This window comes from Rousettus aegyptiacus, unplaced genomic scaffold (genome assembly GCF_014176215.1).
Source record: "Rousettus aegyptiacus isolate mRouAeg1 unplaced genomic scaffold, mRouAeg1.p scaffold_m13_p_1, whole genome shotgun sequence".
NCBI lineage: Eukaryota > Metazoa > Chordata > Mammalia > Chiroptera > Pteropodidae > Rousettus > Rousettus aegyptiacus.
This window is the reverse complement of record NW_023416284.1, coordinates 39681711-39703778: the sequence shown is the minus strand read 5'-3', so window position 1 is coordinate 39703778 and position 22068 is coordinate 39681711. Positions and strand designations below refer to the sequence as shown.

General features: G+C 40.0%; 1 protein-coding gene across 14 annotated transcripts in view; it reads right to left on the bottom strand.

Moving 5' to 3' along the window:
* FGGY (FGGY carbohydrate kinase domain containing) overlaps nucleotides 1-22068 on the bottom strand; it is a 401184-nt gene that overhangs the window by 363774 nt on the left and 15342 nt on the right. For 10 of the 14 annotated variants that reach the window (XR_001598827.2, XR_004955141.1, XR_004955142.1 and 7 more), the window contains exons 2-5: nucleotides 19620-19677; nucleotides 17323-17537; nucleotides 6837-6948; nucleotides 1279-1430 (exon numbers count right to left, since the gene is read on the bottom strand). Coding sequence is in view for 10 of the 14 variants with exons in the window: in XM_016159901.2 (XP_016015387.1) it covers nucleotides 1279-1430; nucleotides 6837-6948; nucleotides 17323-17523 (465 nt within the window). In the remaining 4 variants the exon portion in view is untranslated. Of the gene's footprint in view, nucleotides 1-1278; nucleotides 1431-6836; nucleotides 6949-17322; nucleotides 17538-19619; nucleotides 19678-22068 lie in introns of those variants that run through there. The other 4 variants (XM_016159905.2, XM_016159904.2, XM_016159906.2 and 1 more) reach the window with 2 other exon arrangements.

The following is a 22068-nucleotide window of genomic DNA, read 5'->3' as shown; positions in this document are numbered from 1 at the left end:
CCACGTACATTTTGAGTAATTGAAAATACAGCCCACTTGAAACCTCAGAGCTAGTACATGAATAATGCCAGGTCTTACTCATTAGATGGATTCTCTCCTCATCAGACCACCTAGGGGTTTTCAAGTCCCTGAGGTTCCCAGAGGACTTGAACTTTCTCACACATCCATCTATAAAGGGAACCATTAAGCTGACATCACCACTCTCCACACTTCATAAAGGATCCTAACATCTGGAAATAGGAACTACCTGCAAGTGCTTTGACCAAAGATTACCATATCACTCAAGGACAGAGAAACTCAAGTTCAGGCAAGATGAGAAAGGAAAACCCTAAAATGCCACCAAGGGCAGAGATTAATCATTTGGGGCTAAAAGTGTATAGAGAAATAAGGTTCTGGCCAGAAGATTTGGACTTAAATCCCAGCTCTGCCACTTTCTAATTGGAATGCTAATTAACTTCTCTGAACTTCAGTAAAGTATTGAATATTAACAAAATTGACTTCAGAGTCAGTGAGTCTTAGGTTCAAATCCTGGCTATATCACATACTTATTGTGTTACTTTGGGTGAGCTGATTAATCTCTATAAGCTTTAGTTTTCTTGTCTATAAAACACAGCCCTCCCCCCAAAAAGGAAAAGAAAAGAAAGAAAAGAAAAGAAAAGAAAAGAAAAGAAAGAAAAAAACAAACAAACCCAACTTCAAAGAGCTGCTGTTTGGATCTAAGGAACAGTCTGTATCACATTTTTATCACAATGCCTTACACGAGTTAGGCATATAAAAACAAGAATGATTTAACTGCAACATAAACAATAAAATGAGATCAACCTTCCTCAGAGAGTTGCTGGGAAAAATCAAACATAACAGACTTAAGCAGGGTGCCTGGTACAGACAAATCCCCAAAAAATGGAATCCTCTACTATCACAGTTGACCCTTGAACAACACAGGTTTGAACTAAGTGGATCCACTTACATGTGAATTTTTTCAATACGTACTTACAGTACCATATATATATTTGCTCTTCCTTATGATTTTCGAATTAAGATTTTCCTTACTCTAGCTTACTTTATTGTAAGAATAAAGTATATAACACACAACATAAAAAATGTGTTAATCCACTATTTACATTATCGGTAAGGCTTTCAGTCAAGAGTAGGCTACTAGTAGTTAAGTTTCCAGGGAATCAAAAGTTATACACCTGCATGGGGTGTCAGCACCCCTAACCTCATTGTTTTTCAAGGGTCGACTGTACTAGTATGCTCTCTTCATCCCTATGCACTCACCTCCTTTAGCCACAGCAGCTTCGGGGCCTGCATTTCCACAGACATCACACCCCCGACATACTGCAGGACACTATGCTTAGTTTCGTTGATCCTGTGGACCTGACTGACTGCTCGGTGGTCCAGCCACATGATGATGTTTCGATGGAAATCTCCTAGCAGAAACAGGGAGATGAAGATACATGTGCATTATGACCCTTCCAATTCAAGGGCAATTATGGATTCCCCAGGGCAAAGAGCTCCACAATTTCTGTAATTTCACCCAACAATAATGAACAAGTGAAAGGACTACCATCAATGCTGATTATAACACTCTAAGCCAAACTTTAGATTTCCTTTCAAGAGGTGTATTCTTTAACTATAACCCCAGGGTTAAACTAAAACCAGTCAAGATCGTCCAAATAATTATATTGTCATTCACTCTCTCTCAACTTCTTCCTTTCTTACTCCTTCTATACTAGAAAAACTTTTCTGGGTATGTACTCAGGAAAAGAGCCTATGAAATAAACCTAAAACAATACTTTGGCTTTTTAAGATCTGTCTCCTTTAAATATGGAGAAATACTTCAACAGTATGATACAGTTAATATAATACATCTAATACATCTACACAATGGCTTTTTTCTGCTTATATTCCCAAATCTTCTAGTCACTTTAATTAAAATCAGTTAAGTTTTTTCCCTTACTCAGTTAATTTGGTGGCTCAGGAAGAATACATGTTTTGGAATCAAGCAGACCCAATGGGAAATATTGACTCCTTTGGTTATAAGCAGAGATATATTGAGAAAGTCATTAAACTTTTCTCAACCTCAGTTGTCTTCATTTATAAAATAGGGACAATACCTAATAGCATATAGGGATTAATAATGTGCATAAAGGATATGACAATTACCTATCACATAATAGGCCCTCAGGGGGAGTAAATCATAAGGAATAGAAACTACCTGGAAAAGGGGCATGGGCACCGTCACATTCTACCTCTACCATCCTGCAGCCCACATAGCACCTGACTGTCCCTTCTCCCTTAGCCTCTGTTAATTCATCATGTAGTGATAGAGAAGCCAATACTCTGGACAGCGCTTTGCTTCCTCAGATGGCAAAATGCAGGCAAAAGCAATGAATATACCTGAGAGATTATAAGAAGATCAAAGGAGACCCAACATAATTGAGCCAGACACTTCCACACATTATTTTATTTAATGGCAAAATAACAGTAGCAACTATATAACTTTGCTAATAGCAAATGTTTGTAACGTTCTTTGTGTCTGTGTGTCCCAAGCCCTGTGATGAACATTTTACATACGTCATCTAAATTCTCAAAACAATACTCTGCTCAAGGTCACTTGCAGTGACAAACTGACTCTGAGGCTGAAGACAGACCACTTTCTCATAGCTAGGGAAAACACGAAGTGTGCTTTGAAAACAGATCTGTGCAGAGAACAGATAACTAAATTGATAAAACACAGATCAACATGAGTAGTGACACCAGCTGGGACATTTTTAGACACAATATGTATTGTTTATTGCAGGTATATACGTATGTGGTAAAAGCTCAGAACACCAACTGAAGCACAATGGTCATCAGCTGGGCAGAGGGGTGGGGTAGGGTAGGACTAGGCTGAAGCTTCAAGTAGTTCTTTAAAAACAAAAGACACTTGAGGCAAATATGGCTAAATTTCACCTGTTTCTCCTTAGTAGTGGATACACTGAAGACTATTATTTTACATCCCATATATTTGAAAAAAAATTTTTTTAACTTAAAAAAAAAAAAGTCAACCTATGAAAATATCTCAATTAGGTCATCATCATCATCATAAGGCCAGGGCTCAGTCACTGGTTTGCCTGCCTGGAGAGATTTCGGTCCCACAAAAGTTTCTCAAAAAAAAAGTAATTATTTGAAAATAAGAAAAAGTATATGAGATCTTCCCATAGGCACACCTCAGATCTGTTTTTCACAGCTGAGCAATTCTACTGTATATGCTCTGGTTCTCAACTCAGGTTCACATTAGAAACCTTGAAAAGCTTTAAAAATACTGATGTCCATGTTCCATTCCAGAACTGTCATCGACTCAGAATGTGGGTGTGTGGGCACGCATGCATGCACATGTGCGTGGGTGTGTGGATTTTGAGGAGAACAATATCAGTGTTGCTCTTAAATATAGTATTGAATGTATCTGCAGCTGCTTCAAGACAAAAACGGCTGCTACTAAAACTTCTAACTGTAAAGACAGATCGATCAGCTACTACTGCCTCTAATGAAGGGCTCTCAAGATGTAGTCAGAACAATGCAATGAGAAGTGTGCAGAATCGAGTACTTTACCATATTTATTATAACAATTAATTAATCACTTGAACTTTAGACAAAAACTGAGAAACTAATCTTTATTCAGTTCTTATAGAAAACCACAAATGACTCCACCGAAAGTTCATTTAATCTTTTATTGAGTATCCACTATATGCCAAGCACGGTGCTGGGATACCAAGAAGAATGTGCCACGGTCTCTGCCCTTACAAAGCATGTGGTTGAATGGAGAAAAGATTCTACATGGGGCGCTGACTGGCGGATCAGCAGCATCGGACATAGGAACACAGGAGGAGCACAGAGAAGGTGCCAGGTAACTGAGTCCGAGGCTGCACAGAGGCAGAAACGCTTTAATTTAGTTCGGAAAATGGCCAGTAGTTAGCCCGGTGAAAGGGTGAGGAAAGAAGTTCCACACAATAGAGATGGCATGTGAAACAAATAGAATACAGACCCAAGAGAATGTCATATTTAAAGAGAATTGGATGCAATTTAGTAGAGCAAAATTTGGGTTACATATGCAGTTTACCTAAGGACAGATTATTTATCCATGTATGCATTCAATTAATATTTTGAACAATTCATAGATGTTCCAGGCACACTTAAGAGGAAAAAATTACTATTAATCAGTACAAACACCTAAATATTAGGTTTGTGTTACAGAGTAGCTCCGGTAGCAACTCCCTCCCCAGTTCCAAATGACTCTTGGCTCCTCTCCCTCCCAAGCGCTCCTATGGCTGAGCTGACCCAACCAGAGTTATGCTTAGAGCTTGGCAAGCTGCAGAAGTAGGAAGCACAAAGCCGTGACACTGCTGTCCAACCCAGGGGCTGCTCCGATCTTCAAAGGAAGAATGATCAAACGAGAAAGGCATTACAATGAGACTATTTTATCATACAGCAGTGACTATTGCTTTTAAACTACTGTATTACATTTTCTTGAGTTTGACTTTCCGGTTTTGTTTTGTTTTCATTTTTTGGTTAACATCTAGAGATGGTAACAGTTTTACCTGTCCTGTAAGTATTGTTTTTTAACAGCGATGGTTAATTTCCTGACTCCAGGTCCTAGTCCTCGTGATTACTCCAGTTAACCAATCAAGAATTGGTCACTGCCGCATGGGTAGCAGCAGTCTTTAAAGGACCTTTAAACCACCTTTAAAATTCTAATTTCATTTTCTAGCACAGGATGCTACATTTCAGAGAAAATCTAACCTTAATAGAAACTGTTGAAAGGCAAGAAATTTGTGAGGGGCACCTGTAGTTGGACATATATGATGAATGGGTACATCTTAACCTTTTAGGTGAAATAAAATTATTTCAACACTTATAATTAAGGTCACAACTGAGCTACCCTTTTAATAGAAGGCCTGTTAACAGGAGGCAATTCTATCTACAATGAGAAAAAAAGATGGCATCCAAAACAGGCATGTATGTGAGCAGGTTTAACAAGGAACTCTCATCTGCCACTTCAGTGTTCTCATTCTTAATATTTTAACTATCCATTCACCTGTCTCCCATGATTCTCCACATATTAGAATTACCAAGCAAACTTTTTTAAAATGCTGATGCCCTATCCTTGCCTGAAGGCAACTGAATACAAATTTGGGGGGTAGGGCTCATGAATTGGTAATTTTAAAAGCTCCCAGGTGATTCTAATGCATAGCCAAAGTTTTGTTGGTTTTTTTTTTTTTTTAATATTTTTACCGGATTAGAATGTACAAAATCCTTGGAATGTACAAAATCCTTGGAATGGGACTTTAAATGTCTAAAATCTCACCCAAAATGATGATTCTTCCTACTGTATCCCTAACAGACTATCACCTGACAGCTATATAAAGAAAGCTAACGTGGCCAGCTACATGGCTAGACACATCTCATAATTGGAGAGAGCCTCCTGCTGCTGAGGTGAGGTCTACTGGTTCAGCCCCATCCTTTGGTCTCTGCTTTCAGAACAATGTCAACTGAACCAGTAAACAGTCACTAAGAACAAGGGCCATTCATATTCATCTTTGAAGCCCAGCACTTAATAATAGGGCTTGGTACACAGTAGGTGCTAGTAAATATAGCAAGAAAGGGAAAAAGTGTGTGTGTGTGTGTGTGTGTGTGTGTGTGTAAAGGATCCATTTGCATGCTTTTGCAGTACATGTAATTTATAAAAATCATTATTCTCTGCCTTTGGTCCATAGAAGTGAGTAGGACACATTCCCTTTGCTTGAGAAATTCATAATTGGATGGAAGAAACTTTTCTGAACATTAATGTGTGTCAGGCTCTCACTTAATTCTTACAGTAAAGCTAGTGTTTCATTATTTCAATTTTTTCAAAGGAGAAAACTGTGACATGCAGAGGTTAAGTGACTCACTCAGGGTGTCACAGCTCAGCAGTAGCTAAGCTGAGATGTGGAATGTCTGACTGCAATTCCAGGGTGTTTCACTGTGCCCTAGTATCCACGGCCACCAGTTAAGAAAGACACTACTTACAGCAGTGTCCCCTGCTGAGGGATCTTCAACACAGTCTAGCCCAAAACATGTTTGTATTGCCTATCTTGCAACAAGTGGCCGACAATGCCTAGAGCCACAATCCTTTAGATGCAATTTCCAGTGCACCGTAGTCTCCACTACTGGCTAAAATTTCCCAAAAGGAACGCATCCTTACCCACTGTGAAAAATTTCTGACGATGAACCCAAGTGGCACTTTATATTTGAAGTAGCTCATTACTGTAGTCATGAGTGTCTATTTGAACAAACTCATTAAATGGGAATGTCCTTTGGTCTGGCTATTGAAAACAGAGACCATCTATTCTCAGTCTCTGTGTGATGCACGGTCCTATCTGCCTTGCTCTATTTCCTTTAAATGAACGTGGATCACCCACTCAAATGAATGTGGCACAGGAGCTTCACATGCAAAGCAACAGCAGGCACTGATACCTTCTTGCTAGAAAACACTTGTCCGTTTCAAGTCTACTCACTCTTAGCTAAAGGTCCCACGTCCTTCCTTCATCACAGTCTCTACTATGGCTCTTTTGCTTTATTTATGGAACCAAGTTTCCCCCTAACCCAGGACCCCGATTACACCCCACTACCAACTGCCTTCCAAGTTTTTAACCTCTGGGACATGATCTCTGGCCTCTGCGCTGCACCTCTAAATCTTACTTTCAGTGGTACGAGACACGTGACATCATGTTCCACCTGGGTCCTTAGAATCGATCAGCCAAGTATGCCCCAACTAATCTCCCGCCACCAGCGAAAAAAAGAGGAATGGGTCCTACCTTCACAGTTTACTGGTAAAGGACGAAACTGCTTATCCAAAACAACCAGAGAACATGTGGCATCAAATCCAAGGCCTCGAATTCGGTTTAAATCGATACCTTGTACAACTTTCTGTTTTAAAAACAAACAAAAACATAAATTGTGATGCAGGTCTCCTAAGAGATTGAAAACAAGTAATAACTAGAAGGAAATGAATGACAGATTAGAAAAACTATTTACAATATAAAATAAATAAAAATTCAATATCACTAAAATATCAGAGGATCCTATAAATTAATGAGAAAAAGACACCCGATCTAATTGGAAATTAAGCAAAGGACATGACATATCACTTCATAAAAAGAAATAATCAAAGAGCATATAAAAAAAGTCCTGACTCCATCACATTTCAATAAATACAAATAAAAATATACCACTCTCTGCTTTTGTATCATAGTGGTAAGATATGGAGAAGTAAAACTTCAACATTATTCTAACAATGTAATAATTTAGTATAAATTTTGAAGAATAATTTTATAGTATTTGTTAAAATGTAAGACATGCATTTCTTTTGGCTCAGCAACACTTAAAGGAATCTATCTTAGCAAATTATTAGCATAAGTAAATAAAGTTATATGTAGACAAAGGTTAACTGCAGCACTGCTAAAAATATATTTAAAAATGAGACAAGCTAATTTTTATTAAGTAAATTAGGGTGCATCTGTAAAACATAATATTCTACGACTATTAAAAAGAAAGTGGTAGAGAAACAACTTCTGGGTGTGGTGGTATAAAAGGTCAGCCAGTATACTTGGCAGAATAAAAGTATAAAACTGTAAAAAATCATCACAAAGAAACATTTGGGGCTATAGAAATTGACCAAAGCCACATAACAAATTAAGAAGCATTTATTCTTAAAAATTCAAAATTGTAATTATAACATTCCCACCAAAAAAATTTTTTTTAAAAAAATCTCTAGGACCAGATGTCTTCACTAGGAAATATTAAACATTTAAGGTAAAAACAATACCATGCATACGGAAACTTGTTCAAGATGTAATGAAGGAGAGAACATTTTCCAGCAAATTTTACATGGCCAGCACTACCCTGATATCCAAGCCAAAACAAGACATAAAAAAAAGAGAGAAAACGACACTATAGAGCAACATGTTCATCTATTATGAATATAAATGTAAAAATCCTTAGAAATATATTAAGAAACCAAATCTTACAACATACCTACTAGAACAGCTATAATCAAAAAAATCAACAATACCGAATGTTAGAAAAATGTGGAGAAAAGTGGAACCCTCACACATTGTTGGTGGGAAAAAAGTTTGGCAGTTGTTTAAACATAGCTTATACCATACAACCCAGTAACTTCGCACCTAGGTATCTACCCAAGAAAAATAAAAATATGTGTCAACACAAAGACTGTATGTGAATATTCATGGCTGCATTATTCATGATACCCCAAAACTGGAAACAAAACAAATACCCATCATGGTTTAACCAAATGGTTAAACAAAGTGTGGTGTATCCATACTATGGAACAATACTCATCAAGAAAACAGCATGAACTACTGATATGTGCGACATGAATGAACCTTAAAAACATTATGCTAAGTGAAAGAAGTCAGACACAAATGAATGCATGCTGTATAATTCCATTTACATAAAATTTCTCAAAAAGAGTTAGTTTAAAAAGAGAAAGCAGATAAGGAATTATTTATGACTAGGGGTGAGGACTGACTGCAAACAGGCACAAGGGAACTTTTTGGGGTAACAAAAGTGTTCTAAAATCGGATTATAGTGATTATTCACAATTGTGCAAATTTAATAAAAATCACTGAACTATACCTTTTAAATAGACAGATTTTATGGTATGGAAATTATGCCTCAAACTGTTAAAATATTAATAAAAAGTTGAGCTATAAAAGATGAAATGGGAAGATATCCATGATATATTGATAAGGTTAAAAACAAAAACAAAAAATAATTTACAACAAACTGCTAATAGTAGCTGCCGCTGGGTGCAAAAAGACCAGTTACATGCGATAAGAGATTTTTCACTTCGTTACATAATTTTTAAAGTTGTAAACTAATAGATTTATTGATTAATTCTATTTTTTATTTCTATGGTTTCTTTTTTTGAAAAAGTATGAGTGATCATAATCATTAATGTTTCCCGTTAACTTAAAACATGACAATAACCTTTTAAATCCCACAAAAGTTAACTCAACAGAGTTTATCTCCATTTAAAATGCATAATTCTTCTTTTTTTTTTCCATTTTGGAATGCCAGACTTGTAATCTAGGATTCTATTTTGTACTATGTAACATGTTTCTCATTAAAAGCTATACACATTATAGACTTTCAACAATGAAAAGCATTAAACTTTTCACACAATTCAATAAATAATAAAATGTTACCATATATTGAACAACTATTATGTGTGCACTAGGTGCTTTACATACATTATCTTATTTAATCCTTACAAAGCCCTCTGAAGAAACATTTAACTTTTCTATTTCATAAAAACTAAGTGAAGGACTAGGGAGGGACGGGGAAAGCAAGCAAGCTCTAGAGGCTGAATAACACAAACTTGCTCCTGTCACACAGCCAGGAGATGGCAGAGCCAGAATTCAAACTCGGAGCCTGTGTTCTTCCTATTTCACAATACTTCTCACTACTGTCATCAGAGAATTTCTTTTTGCCCAAGAGACTCACCCTGTAAAGAAGGCATGTGCTTTAGGGGAGAACATTTGCTAGTGGCCCATGTGGCCCATCTGTGACTGTTGGCAATATATTTGCTCCACAGCAGCAGGGGAATGTCCTATATGCCTTTACTACACTGATCAATCTAGATTTATAAGAGTGTGAGAACTAAACCCAATTCCCAGTCATACAGTATGGCCTCATGACAACAAGTCACAAAGACCTAGTTTCAAAGCCTAGATCCACCACTTCGGCTATATATAACTGAGGGCAGGTTACAAAATTCAAGCCATTCTAGCCATCTTCTTGACTTGCTGAATCATGTCTCTATACCGTTTGTAGGCACAGCTTCTTCTGTCTATAATGTCTCCCATCCTGACTTGGGAATCTCTGGATAGTGGTTAAGATCAATGGTGCCGGATACGGACTGCGTGAGTTTGAAACTTGGCTCTGCCACCTAATAGTTATATGACTTTGGGAAGCCAGAAAATTAGTTTCCTTGGCTGCGCAAAGCTATTACTTATACCTACATCTCCTAATGATGTTATGAGAATTCAGCAAAATGAGGTGTGATTAGCCCAACATTTGGCATTTGATGCACAATAAACAGTAGCCATTATTAAAATAAATTAGCTGCCTCAAATCTTCTTTGAACTTGTCAGGCATCAATCAGTGAATCAACAGCCATCCCTAACATCTACCTACTATACCCTATTGGCCTCTGCGCCCACAGAGAGCAGGACTGCCCTGGGCAAGCCCATGTCCTAGGCCTGCACTTAGTCAAAGGATGAACTGGGTGAAAAAATGCAGAAGACTCAATAAACTCAATATCACAAGGTAGTTTTGGAGTAGCAATGAACATGAGATATGGTATCAAAAGAACTACCTTTTGGTTCTAGCTTATCTCATAACCTTTCTGAGCATCAGTTTCCTGAGAGCAAGAGATATCGCTCATGTGAAGATCAAAGGAGTCAATTGATTTGAAAGTGCTTTGGAACCAGTAAAGCTTAATAGAAAATGTAAAGGATGGAAAACCCACTCAATGCCCCATTAACTGTGTTCATGGAAATTTTTTCATGAACAAAGCATAGCATGCTCAGTGTGTCATGTAAACACATATAAAAATGATAGGCAAAGGAATAGTGATCAAGAAAGACTGGATAGATTCAAATTTTCCTAAGAATTATGGTGGGGGTAACATTCCAGTAGGAGCAAAGAAAATAATATCTTCAATCTCTTTCATGAATCCTCTCTGAAGATGTACAGAGTTCCATATTCTAATCGTGGCCTTTCAGTCACAAAGTTTCAGTGACTCCATTTCTAAAATGGAAACATATCACAAGGAACTGTTAGAATAAATGACACACATTTAAACCTGAATTGCTTGGTAGCCACTGTGATTTCCCCAGCCTTTTACGAAAATGCCTTAAGATCATGCTTATCCATGAGTAGGAGCACCTCACTCCACAACCCCACCCCCATCGACATCACCCCAGAACGATGTCTGTCAAGGCCACACTACCCAGAAGGCCCCTGGGACTTGGTCTGCTGACCTGAGGGTTCTTTTTCATACTCTCATTAATGGAAGAAGAAAGCGGTCTAGTAAACTCGCCCCAGTGACTTGGCATCAGGGGAACTGCTCTGGCTAGAAAGAAAGCACATTGCTCTTCTAAAGAATTTCCAGAGAAGGAGATTTCTGCAGCTTCATTTGGTAACCTGGTCCATGTCTAGCAACTGTCAACTCGTAGCTATGGGGCAGCAAACAAATATTTGGGGAAGGGATTGTGCATCACTTTGTTCTGACTGTACCGGTTCAGTCCTGTATGTGTTTTAAGTCAGCAGGCTCTGCCACATTGAGTGGGGAGACAATGTTTCTTAGGAACCTTCTGAACTAACAACTGGAAGGTCAGAAGCATATCTGGTAATTTCTTTAGCTCTGCTTGGAGCTAGGATCAAAGCCTGGGGCCTCACAGAGAGAATCCAGCTTGCAACACAGTTCTGTGCGGCTGGTCCAGTAGTCATTCCAATTTTGATTTGAATGCTTTTGTCAGCTTTGGGGGCTTGCACGGGGTTATGCAATCCCTGATTCCCTCAGGCCCATCACTCCCTGTTGCCTATACAATTCAATTACTCACTTATTCGGTCAGCAAATACAATCAAGCCCCTTCTAGGGTCAGGCTGTGCACTCCTCTGGGTATTTGGAAAGCAATAGAGAGTAAAATATTTTTTTAAATTTCTTGCTCTTTCGGAGGTTACAATTAAGTAAGGATAGACAACAGCTAATAAACCAAATGAATTAGGTACTGTATGTATTGTATACTTAAAAGTGGTAAGTTGTGCATCAGAAATACTGGAGAAGAAGGAGATAGTTGCCGAGGTGAGATGTGAGGAAATACTTGAAAGACCTGAAGAACTGGCCTGATGGGAACTGGGAAAATGTTCCAGGGAGGAGAAGAGCCAGTGCGAAGGCCCAGAGGTGGAAACAGCAGCAAGGCTGACACGGCTTGCGTGGGGTGTATATTACTCGTAAGGCCCCTGGATGCACTCAATTTTACAAAATCTCCTCTAGTCGCTGGTAAAATGAATAAAGCCAATCCTGGACCATTACCTGCAGAACATCCTAGGTTAGGTGTGGTTTTAAATTGTTTTTAATTGTAAATAATTTAAATGTAAAGAGCCACGTGTGGCTAGTGACTACTATATTGGATAGTGTGGCTCTAAGGATATATAGGAGTTACAGGTTGACAGAGGGCAGGAAGAGAATTTAGAAAGAAAAACATGTTTGTAAAAGTCCTGAAGCTAGAGGGAGTATGTATGTTTTAGGATGTGACAGGAGAGTATGGCCAGAACACAGAACTGAGAAAGGCATCGTGAGATGAGCCAGGAAAGCAGGTTGAAAGCAAACCATGAAAAGCCTGAAGACCATGTTACAGATTCTACATTCTATCCAAATAATAGTGTGATGCTATCAAAGGGTTATAAAGAAAAGAGTAACATGATCAGGTTAGTATTAAAATGATAATTCCAGCTCTAAGGAGGAGAATGGATCAGAGAGGGAAAGGACATTCATGAGGAAATGAGTGAGATTCTTACACTAACCTGGACAAAAGATGAAGTTATGTGGTGTTGGAGATGGAAAGATGCAGAAATTTGACCTATCTCATTCCCGGCTTATCACCTACTTCCTCAGTCACTTAGGTAAAGTCACTTAAGTGTCTGGGTCTCAGTTTTTCTTTTCAAAGGTAAAATGGGATTAACAATCCCTTCCCTACCCACCTTGCATGACGATCAACTAGATATAAATGTGGGTTGGGAAGATGGGTGAAAAAGGTGAAAGGGATTAAATACAAATTGCCAGATATTAAAAACAGTCACAGGGATATCAGTACAGCATAGGAAATACTGTCAATAATATTTAATAACTAGGTATAGTATCAGATGGCTACTAGACTTAATGGAGTGATCACTTTGCAAGGTATATAAAAGTCTAATCTCGGATGTGGTTCCATAGTGTAGCAGTTAGCATTTCAGCTTTACACACAGAAGGTCCTGGGTTCGTGTCCCAGTGGAACCATGGTCCATGGTCTACAGCCATGCCACCCTGAACAAGCCCAATGTCTGATCTCAGAAGCTAAGCAGGGTCAGGCCAGGTTAGTGCTTGGATGGGAGACCACCTAGGAAGACCAGCTATTGTAGGCATAAACAATAATAATAATAAAATAAAAATAAATAAATAAAAGTCTAACCACTATGTTGTACACATGAAACTAATATAATATTGTAGTAAATTTTAAATAATAGTTTAATTTTTTAAAAAATGGATATGAATGTGTTCATAAACCATATAGGTTCTATGAATGTTAAGAAGTTAGCATTATTCTTCAATCCCACATGAGCTACTCCTTCTCTTGCTCGCTCTCTCTATTCGGTCATTACTCATGTAGCTAGGGCAACTTCAAGTCATAGTTCATTGACTTCACAGGTGTTGGTTTTTGCCACGTAACTAAACTATTTCATCCTGGGGGCACAGACTTGTTGTAGACCTCTCCTATATGTACATACTCCATTACTTAACAAAGAGCACAGTACATAGTAGGGGCTCAATGTATGGTGTAGACAAAATGACACTCAATGAATGCCTATTAGCTGAATGATACCTCCAGGTTATCTTCTTCCTAATGGAAGCTGGTCCTAATCACACACAAACTTGCAATTTCTAACCTTTTGTGGGTGATTAAGATTTGTGGCTCCAAAACACAATAGAAATCCTTATACTCAGGGATGGTATATACCTTTAGGACTTGCATATTTCCATATAACTTTTTAGATGTGTGGGTACTGACCCAATATAAACCTACCAATTTTAGGGTCAGTGGGGAATTGAATAGGGAAGAGGATTTGGAGCCATCTCCCTAGGGGTCTAGCACTGTCTCTAATATTTGTTAGTTTCAGAGCCTTAGTATCCTTGTGTGTCAAATAGGAAGAATAGCAGTCTATCGCACAGAGTTATTATGACACTAAACAAGATGAGGGATGCCAGAGTGCTTTTCATTTATTTTCAGTTCTAAGTAATATTAATTCAACAACCATTTATTGAGCACCAAATCTGTGCCAGGCGATGAGTTAGGTGCTGGGGAAAATAGGATGATTCACTCTCCAAAAGCTCAGCTCATGGTTTATTTGTTTGTTTGTTTGTTTGTTTGTTTGTTTTTAGGCGAGGCAACCCTTGGTTGACCTCACAGATTGCAAGGACCTTGTCAGCTTACAATCCCTTATTTTTTATTTTTTATGCCTATAGCACCTGGTTCAGTTCATGAAGGAACCAGACTAAGTCACCAATTAAAATGCAAGCCAGGTAATGAAAGATACATGTGAAGATGGTGGGCTCTCAGACAGCAGAGAGGGACTTCTTATCCACTCTTTCTTCTGAGGTTGGCAAGGAAAAGCAAGACTGTCAGGGGTCATCAAGGAAGGTTCCCAGGAGGAAATAATACCTAAGCTTACCTTATAAGATGCCCAGGAGTTGAGCAGGTAAAGAAGGTAAATAAAGAACATTCCAGATAATGAAAACAACAGACATTTCATTCATTCATAAACTCAACAAAGATGAATTCAGCATACTACAGATGAGAAACTTTAAGGAAATACAGATAAACAAGGTATGAGCCCTGCTCAGAGGCACACATTTTCCACACAATCAGACAGCCAGGTAAAGACACTTACAATTCAGTATAGTTAGGGCAACAATCAGGGTGAGGTCAAGGTTCCCCACATAGTGCAAATTCAAAAAACTTCAGGTAGCTTAATATAATTGCCAAGCAGGAGGCATATGGAGTGAGATGAAGCTTGACAGAGGGGCAAAAGGCAGAGAGCATGGGGGGAGGGGAGGTCAGCAACCTTCCTCATATTAGGCATGTGAATTTAGACTGGTTACTTAACCCTGTCAAAGCTTGTATCTTCTAGCTCCAAAACCTAGAGAATAAACACTATACCAAAAGGTTGTTGTGTGGATAAAATGAAGTGATAGATATAAAGTGCTCACCATAAAACCTGGAATGTTATTAGTGGCCAAGAAATGTTAGCTGCTATTATCATCATCATCATATTATTGTTATTGTTATCAACTTAAGGGGAAAACCATTTCCAGCAATGTGAGTACTGAGAGAAAAGGAAGTAAGACAACTACTTTCAACCTCTTACCTTCCTAAAGTCCTTGAGAAAGAAAAGACAGACTGGGATGTGTTTTGTGTCACCCTTTGCCTTAGCCCAGTGCTTCTCAAAATCTTACAAAGAAGAACCCTAACCAGAAAGGGAGTGAGTGAATATTCCCATGAGGTACCTCCGTAATTGCCTTTGACTTTTAAATATAATTCTATCTTGGAAATTTATTCTCCTCATTTCTGTTATCATTATCATCACCACCCCCACCCCCACCACCACCATCACCATCACCATCATCGTCATCATCATCATCACCGTCATCATAAATACAATGCTTACTCATTCCCAGGCACTGTTATGACATTTTACGTGCGTTAACCAATTTCATCCACATAACAACACTATGGAGACAGATACAATTACCATTCCAATTTTTCAGATTAGGAAACTCTGGCAAGAAACCTTAAGTAACTTGTCCAAGATAACAAGCTAATAAACGTTGGAACTGGCAAGTCGATCCAGGCAGTCTGGCTCCAGAACCACTGCTCAGTAGTGTGCTACCTCTCTAATATAAAAATGGCTCCCTCCTTCAACCTCGCACTAGCAATAAGCCGTGAGTAGATGTGTTATGCTTACCCTACAGCTTTGGGTTCATGGACACATAGCCATACTCCATGAGAGGGGAACAGTCTAAGACCCAATAGCTTTATCCAGGTTTGCCACAGTGACATAGCCTCATTAAGGACAAATGCCCACAGCACTCATGTGGCTAAGCGGCTCAAGCAGATGACAAGTTGGCCGCCACTGGGAGATGATTAAAAATCTGCCATTAAACCAAGCTGTACTTAGAGCAGACTTTTTTTTAAAGTAGCTTTTCATCAGGGGATTATATTTTCTTCTTGACAATTTCCTTAATGGCAAGAAAGGCTATCTGTTAGAAGAACAAAGGAGACCCAAGGGCAATGAGTAGAAGATTCTCACCAAGGTGGGGCTGAGAGGGGGAGGAAGGAGGAAAATTAAACAGGCAGAAGAGATGTGCTCCCTCTTTTATTCCTATATAATGCTCCAGTGCCACCCACCCCCGCCTCCTCTCTCTCTGCCTTCCTCTCCGGGGGCACAAACAGCAGCCCAGAGCTCATTAAAGTTTAAACAGGCTGATCAATACGAACAGAATGGTGAATTGTCCATCTGCAAATTACCAAGCCCTTCATGAATATTTAAGGAACTAAAAACTAGGAGATGAAAGAACTCAGGACTTCATTTTTCCCTCTGGAAAAAAAGGAGAAAAGAATCTCTTTCGTTTCTGATCACCAGGATATAAAACCAAACAGTCAAGTGAAACTAAGAATGAACACATCTTAGCCAGCATCACTTCCTTTCCCAAGTCAGCAAGCTGACTATAAACTAAGGCCAGCAGAGATGAACACCTGTCTGGCATAATTCAGAGATGTCCTAGTCTTATCCAACGCTTCCTTGCTTTCTCAAAATGTACCATGTTCTCACACCACGGTAACTTTGTCCATACTGTTCCCTCTCAGTGAAATGAGGTTCTCCTCACTTGTCCCGTTGGAAGGTAGGCCAGTCCAGCAACTAAAGGTCCAGCACTAGAGTCAGACTACTTAGGTTCCTGTCCTGCCCGTTACTAATTTGGGTAATCTGCCTAACCTTTCTGTGCCTCTGTTTACTCCTCAATAAAGTAGATGTAGTAACAGTCCTATCTTTATAGGGTCATTGTGAGGAGTCAACTACATGATGCACGTTAACACATTTGACCCCACACTGGGCATACATAAAAGCACAGTAGATGTTGGCTATGATTACCAGTGACTTCTTCCATATTCAGTCACACCTGACAGAATCCTCTGTCCTGACTACCCTGAGCCCCTCAGAGCTAAGCCTTTCCTCTGCTCCAGTTACAGTCACTTTGCTCCCACTACCTATCACATCATATTTTAGCTGTCTCTTGGTCTCTGTCAGTACTACATACACTGTCAGCTCCTGAAGCAAGGCTTGTGCCTAAACTTATCCCAGCATTGTCCCTGGCATCAGGTGGACAGAAAACACATACTCGGCAGGTGCGAGCAGGGAAGCACGTACAAGGAGGGAGTGCCACAGTTGTGTCCGTACCTTTGTGACAACGCAGCACGCGGTCCAGATGTCCTCAGAGGACTGCTCATGGTGGTTGAACTGAGGCTCCCACTTGTTAATTGGCTGGTCTGCGAAAGCCAAAAGGCTGCCCCTCTGGTCCACCAGAGCCGCACGGACACTGCCAGTTCCAACGTCCACACCCACATAGTACGACCCTGGTTCCTGAGCTTCACCGAGCATTGCGTTCCCTCCACCTGCAGTGAACAGGGGCAAAAATCACATGAAGACTAAGTGGGTCTGCAAAGTCAGGCACAAGACACCTTGAAAGTGGAAATTAAAGGGGGAAAGCTAACTAATTGGTAGCCTTCTATTACTTATTCACCCAACAAAAATGTTAGGTGCTAACAATGGTAATAGGCCCTGGGCAAGGTAGTAGGTGAACAAGACAGGTATGGCCTCAGACATGGAATTTCCATTGAAAGGGAGTCAGATGTTAAGCATTAAGGAACTGTATGATTATTTAAGCAAAGTCGTGATATCAGATAAAAGTTCTATAAGGATAAAGGACTGTAGGAGAACTGAGAATCTGGAGGTAACAGATATACATTTATTCTCATTGAATTTGTCCAAACAAGGCTCCTGCCATATTACTAAAAAGAAACCTCTTCTACCCAATCATTCATTTGAATAATTATCTACAGAGCACCTATTATGCACCAAGCACTATGAAAAGTACAAACCTACCCTCTACTACTCACTATGACTCCACGTAGTGAGTGTATTTAAATCTCTATGTTACATATTTAAATGTCTAAGTCACATATCTCTTGGAGTCTCACTTTGATCTGGTGATGTGGTGATCAAGGTGAGACTCCAAGAAACATACAACTTTTCTCTTAATATTAGGTCTACCCGCTTAAGAATAGTAGGTGTACATTATTATGATACTGCACATTATTCTGATGGAGAAATGGCCTCTAAGAAACAGAAGGATTTAGCCAGAATCCCGCAGGAGTAGCCTGGACCCACATACAGCCCCACATTTGTGAGCTCTTGGGTCTCATGCTTTTTTCTGTTTTTCTCAACAGCTGGCAGTACAGGTTTGGAGAAGAGGCAAATATATTGCAGCCGTGTGGCAAAGTGACTGGGAATTAGGAAGTAGGTAGCCTCGAGGGACACAGGATCAGGAATTTGTTAGAGAATCTGTTTTCCTTACAGACTCCTTTGTGAGTTACAAGGAAATCTGACCAGAGAACACACAGGAATTCCTTGGCTTTCATTGTCGCTCTAAGTTCCTTTGGTCAGATCTGTCCACAGGACACAGAAATCTCACAGGGGCTTTCATTTACCAAACTGGCCCTTCAAAGAATCAAAACAAGTCCCCCAAGACAACCATGCTGGTGAACATTCTACAACTCCGCAGGTGAGCTCAGGACGGTGTTAATGCCCAGAGTCTGATTCCAACTGCAGCAGCTCTCTGCGCCTTCCACTTCAAATAGGTAAGGTTTCCTGGGCAACACTGGGGGCTTCTAAAACAAAAGTCAGCCAGCAGATATCCCGTTACTGCTTCCTGGATCTGTATCCCAGTCAAAAACAGCTTCATTAGAAGCAACTGTCTCTGACTTCACTGCAATGATTTCTCAACTGTGTCTGCCCCCTTTGGCTTTCTGGCTCACTGACAGATGGAGAGGAAAATAGGGAAACTGTAGTAAGTACATCTGCTACCTTCATCTGAGCCTCAGAGAACAACTCCCAGGCTTCAGTCTACTGCTTTCTCATCTTCTTTCTCTCACTTACAACCCTCCAGGAGCTCCATATGATCAGTGGCACCTGTTTTCAAACCATGCATTCCTTCATTCATCCAATAGAAATACCTCTTCTTCAACCCTTTACTCGAAAATTTAACTAAAACAGATCAAACAGAGCTGCTCTGAACCTTAGATCACTCTTGTCCCATCCTCCACCCCTTCCTCACAGCAGAACCTCTGCTGGGCCCTTCTCTCAAAACTCGAGACAGCTAGAAACCATCAGTTTAGTGCTATGATACAACCTGAGGCTTCAGCATAGCATCTCAGGCCTCCTGGAGCTTCCCCCTCTGCCTGTTTTCCAGCCATGTCTACCTGTCCGGTGCATTTTCTTCAGACACAGCTCAAGACATCCCAAAACTCCTCAGAGGTTCAGAAGCGCATCCCATCACTTCGGACTTACTCTTCCCTTCCTGATTCCTTCCTCTCTTGTCTGCCTCAACCATCACCTCTTCAGGGAAGACTTCCTTGCCTTTCTCTGTCCCTTGGTATCACCACGATACCGTATTCCTACTTTCTTTGAAAACTTACCGCTCAGAATTGTGATTCTTTTTATTTGTTTGTGTCTGTCTTCCTTATTGGTCTGAATCTGAAGGAGGGGAAAAAAAAAAAAAAAAAAAAAAAACCTTATTGATTTCTGCATCTCCAGTTTCTAGCACAGTGTCTGGTACATAATTAGTTTTCAATAACTGTTTTCTGAATGAGCAACTAAATCAGTGAATCAATAAAAACTAGAATGAACAGGTTCATATTTTAACTCTGAACTCCTAAGTTTGTACTTTTATTTACTAGTGTTTTGCCTTGATTCTAATCTCTCTGTCCTTCTAACAAATACTTATTGGATGCTTATAACCACATTTTATTAAGTCTAAGATTCATTTTTTCACATTTAGCTTCTCCAAAATCAGAGTGAATCTGACCATCAATGGCATCTTACAGTTAATTGGTAGCATTTTCTTTTCTTTCTTAGTAGTATAAGAAATAATGATGCATCTTGCAATGAATGATGTATTAGATTTGAAGAAATTCAGGCTATGCCAAGCACCAGGCACCCTGCTAAGAGCTCAGGATACAGTTATGGACAAAATAGGACAGTGCCTTGGCTCAGAGATCCTCGGTTTCTTTATCTGCAAATAAGAGGAAGACTGACCACGCTAGCTGCTCCACGTCCCCTCCACTGACCACACACGCATCTCGCTTCACTTGGGATCCCCTGCTGGCTTCCCACTGTCCCCACTCTGATGGGCGCCACAGGTGCTGCTCCTTAACAGTGATCTTAGTATTTCTCTGCCCTTGGCTAGAACATTCCAAATCTATTCTGAACACTTAGTGGGGGAAACGAGGAAACAAATAAAAAATGAAGACTCTGTATAACTTTCTGGCTTACCTAGGCCTAACCAGCCATCATCCAGGCTTCTCTCCACTCCTATGAGATCCAATGACAAGAGCAGTTACCCCTAGGGGGATGGCCCAGCTCTTCATGCCTGGGTTCCTCACTTTTGACTGTCTTCCTCTGCAGGGAATATACCATCTTACCATCCATCACCCAGCGATCCCAATTTATTTCCATTAAAATCTGAAGAGGCAGATTTTCACTCTGCAGCTGATGTAAGGCTTACCCCAGTTCTGGTTTTTGGACCCATCTCTTTGCTAATAAACAGGAAAGAGCCCACCCTTCAGAGAGCCCCCAGCTCATGCAGAAAATGAAGCTTCACCATCAGACATTTAACTTCACTGCTGCCCGGGACACTGCTGTATCCTCAGTGCCAGTACACTACCTGGCACATCACAGGAACTCAGCAAGTCTCCATAACTCAGTGGATACCTTTGACACCTGTCATTAGGGATATACTCAAAGGTACCATGTCTACTGTGGATCTGATGCTCTGCTAAGCAGCTAGCTTATATTACCTGACATTAACCCTTAAAGATAATTACTATTAAATCCCCAGTTTACTGATGAAGAAAATGAGTCCTCGATAGGGAAAGTAACTTGCTCTAGTACATCATGTAACTAGTAATAATAGAGTTGAGAATGATCTCATTCTCTCTGGCTCCAAAGTCCCTAACCACTCTCAGGATGCTACCATGCCTGATACTCCTCCATTATTAAATGCTTACTGGCCAAGGACTCTGCTAGGTGTCCCTGCTTACTTTGTCTAAGACTGGCTAACTCAGAATCCAGGCTGTCCACCTTCAGAGACTGACCCTTGCCCAACACTAGCGGCCTCTCTCTGATAAACCACCCATTCCCAGACCATCTACCAACGTATCAGTAAAAAGAGAGTCAAATCCACAGGAACAAGTCATCATTCTCTCCCAGCATTATCTGTGCATCATTCACACACACATCTCAGTTCATGTTCTTCTAAGACATAGATCCTAATTAAATATTAGGATCACCACATTTCCCATTAGTATAGTTTTAAGTGATCTCTTTTGATTGTTTCCACACCTGGACCCTGAAAGCAGGGAAGCAGAGAGTTCAAACCCTTGGGCAGCTTCCCTGAAACTCGACCCTGTGAGTTACTAAAGTTACACCAGAGGGTTTTCTGCAACTCAGAGCCCTCATCTTTCTGCTTTGTGCAACTTTGTTTCTGGGTCCTAAGTACTATCTGCTGTGTCCTGGACTCCAAACCATATTTCAGTTCCTCCTGGCCTCAACAATAAAGTAACTGGAAAATAGAAGACATCACCCCCCTTTTCTAATAAGAAAGAAAAAAAGAAAAAAAAAGAAAGGAAAGAAAGGAAGACAGACAGACAGACAGCTAGAAAGAAAGAGAATGAGAGAAAAAGAGAGAGGGAGGGAGGGAGGGAGGGAGGGAGGGAGGGAGGAAGGAAGGAAGGAAGGAAGGAAGGAAGGAGGAAGGAAGGAAGGAAGGAAGGAAGGAAGGAAGGAAGGAAGGAAAGAGAGAAAGAGAGAGAGAAAGAGAAAGAGAGAGAGAGGAAGGAAGGAGGAAGAGACGAGAGAAAGAGAGAG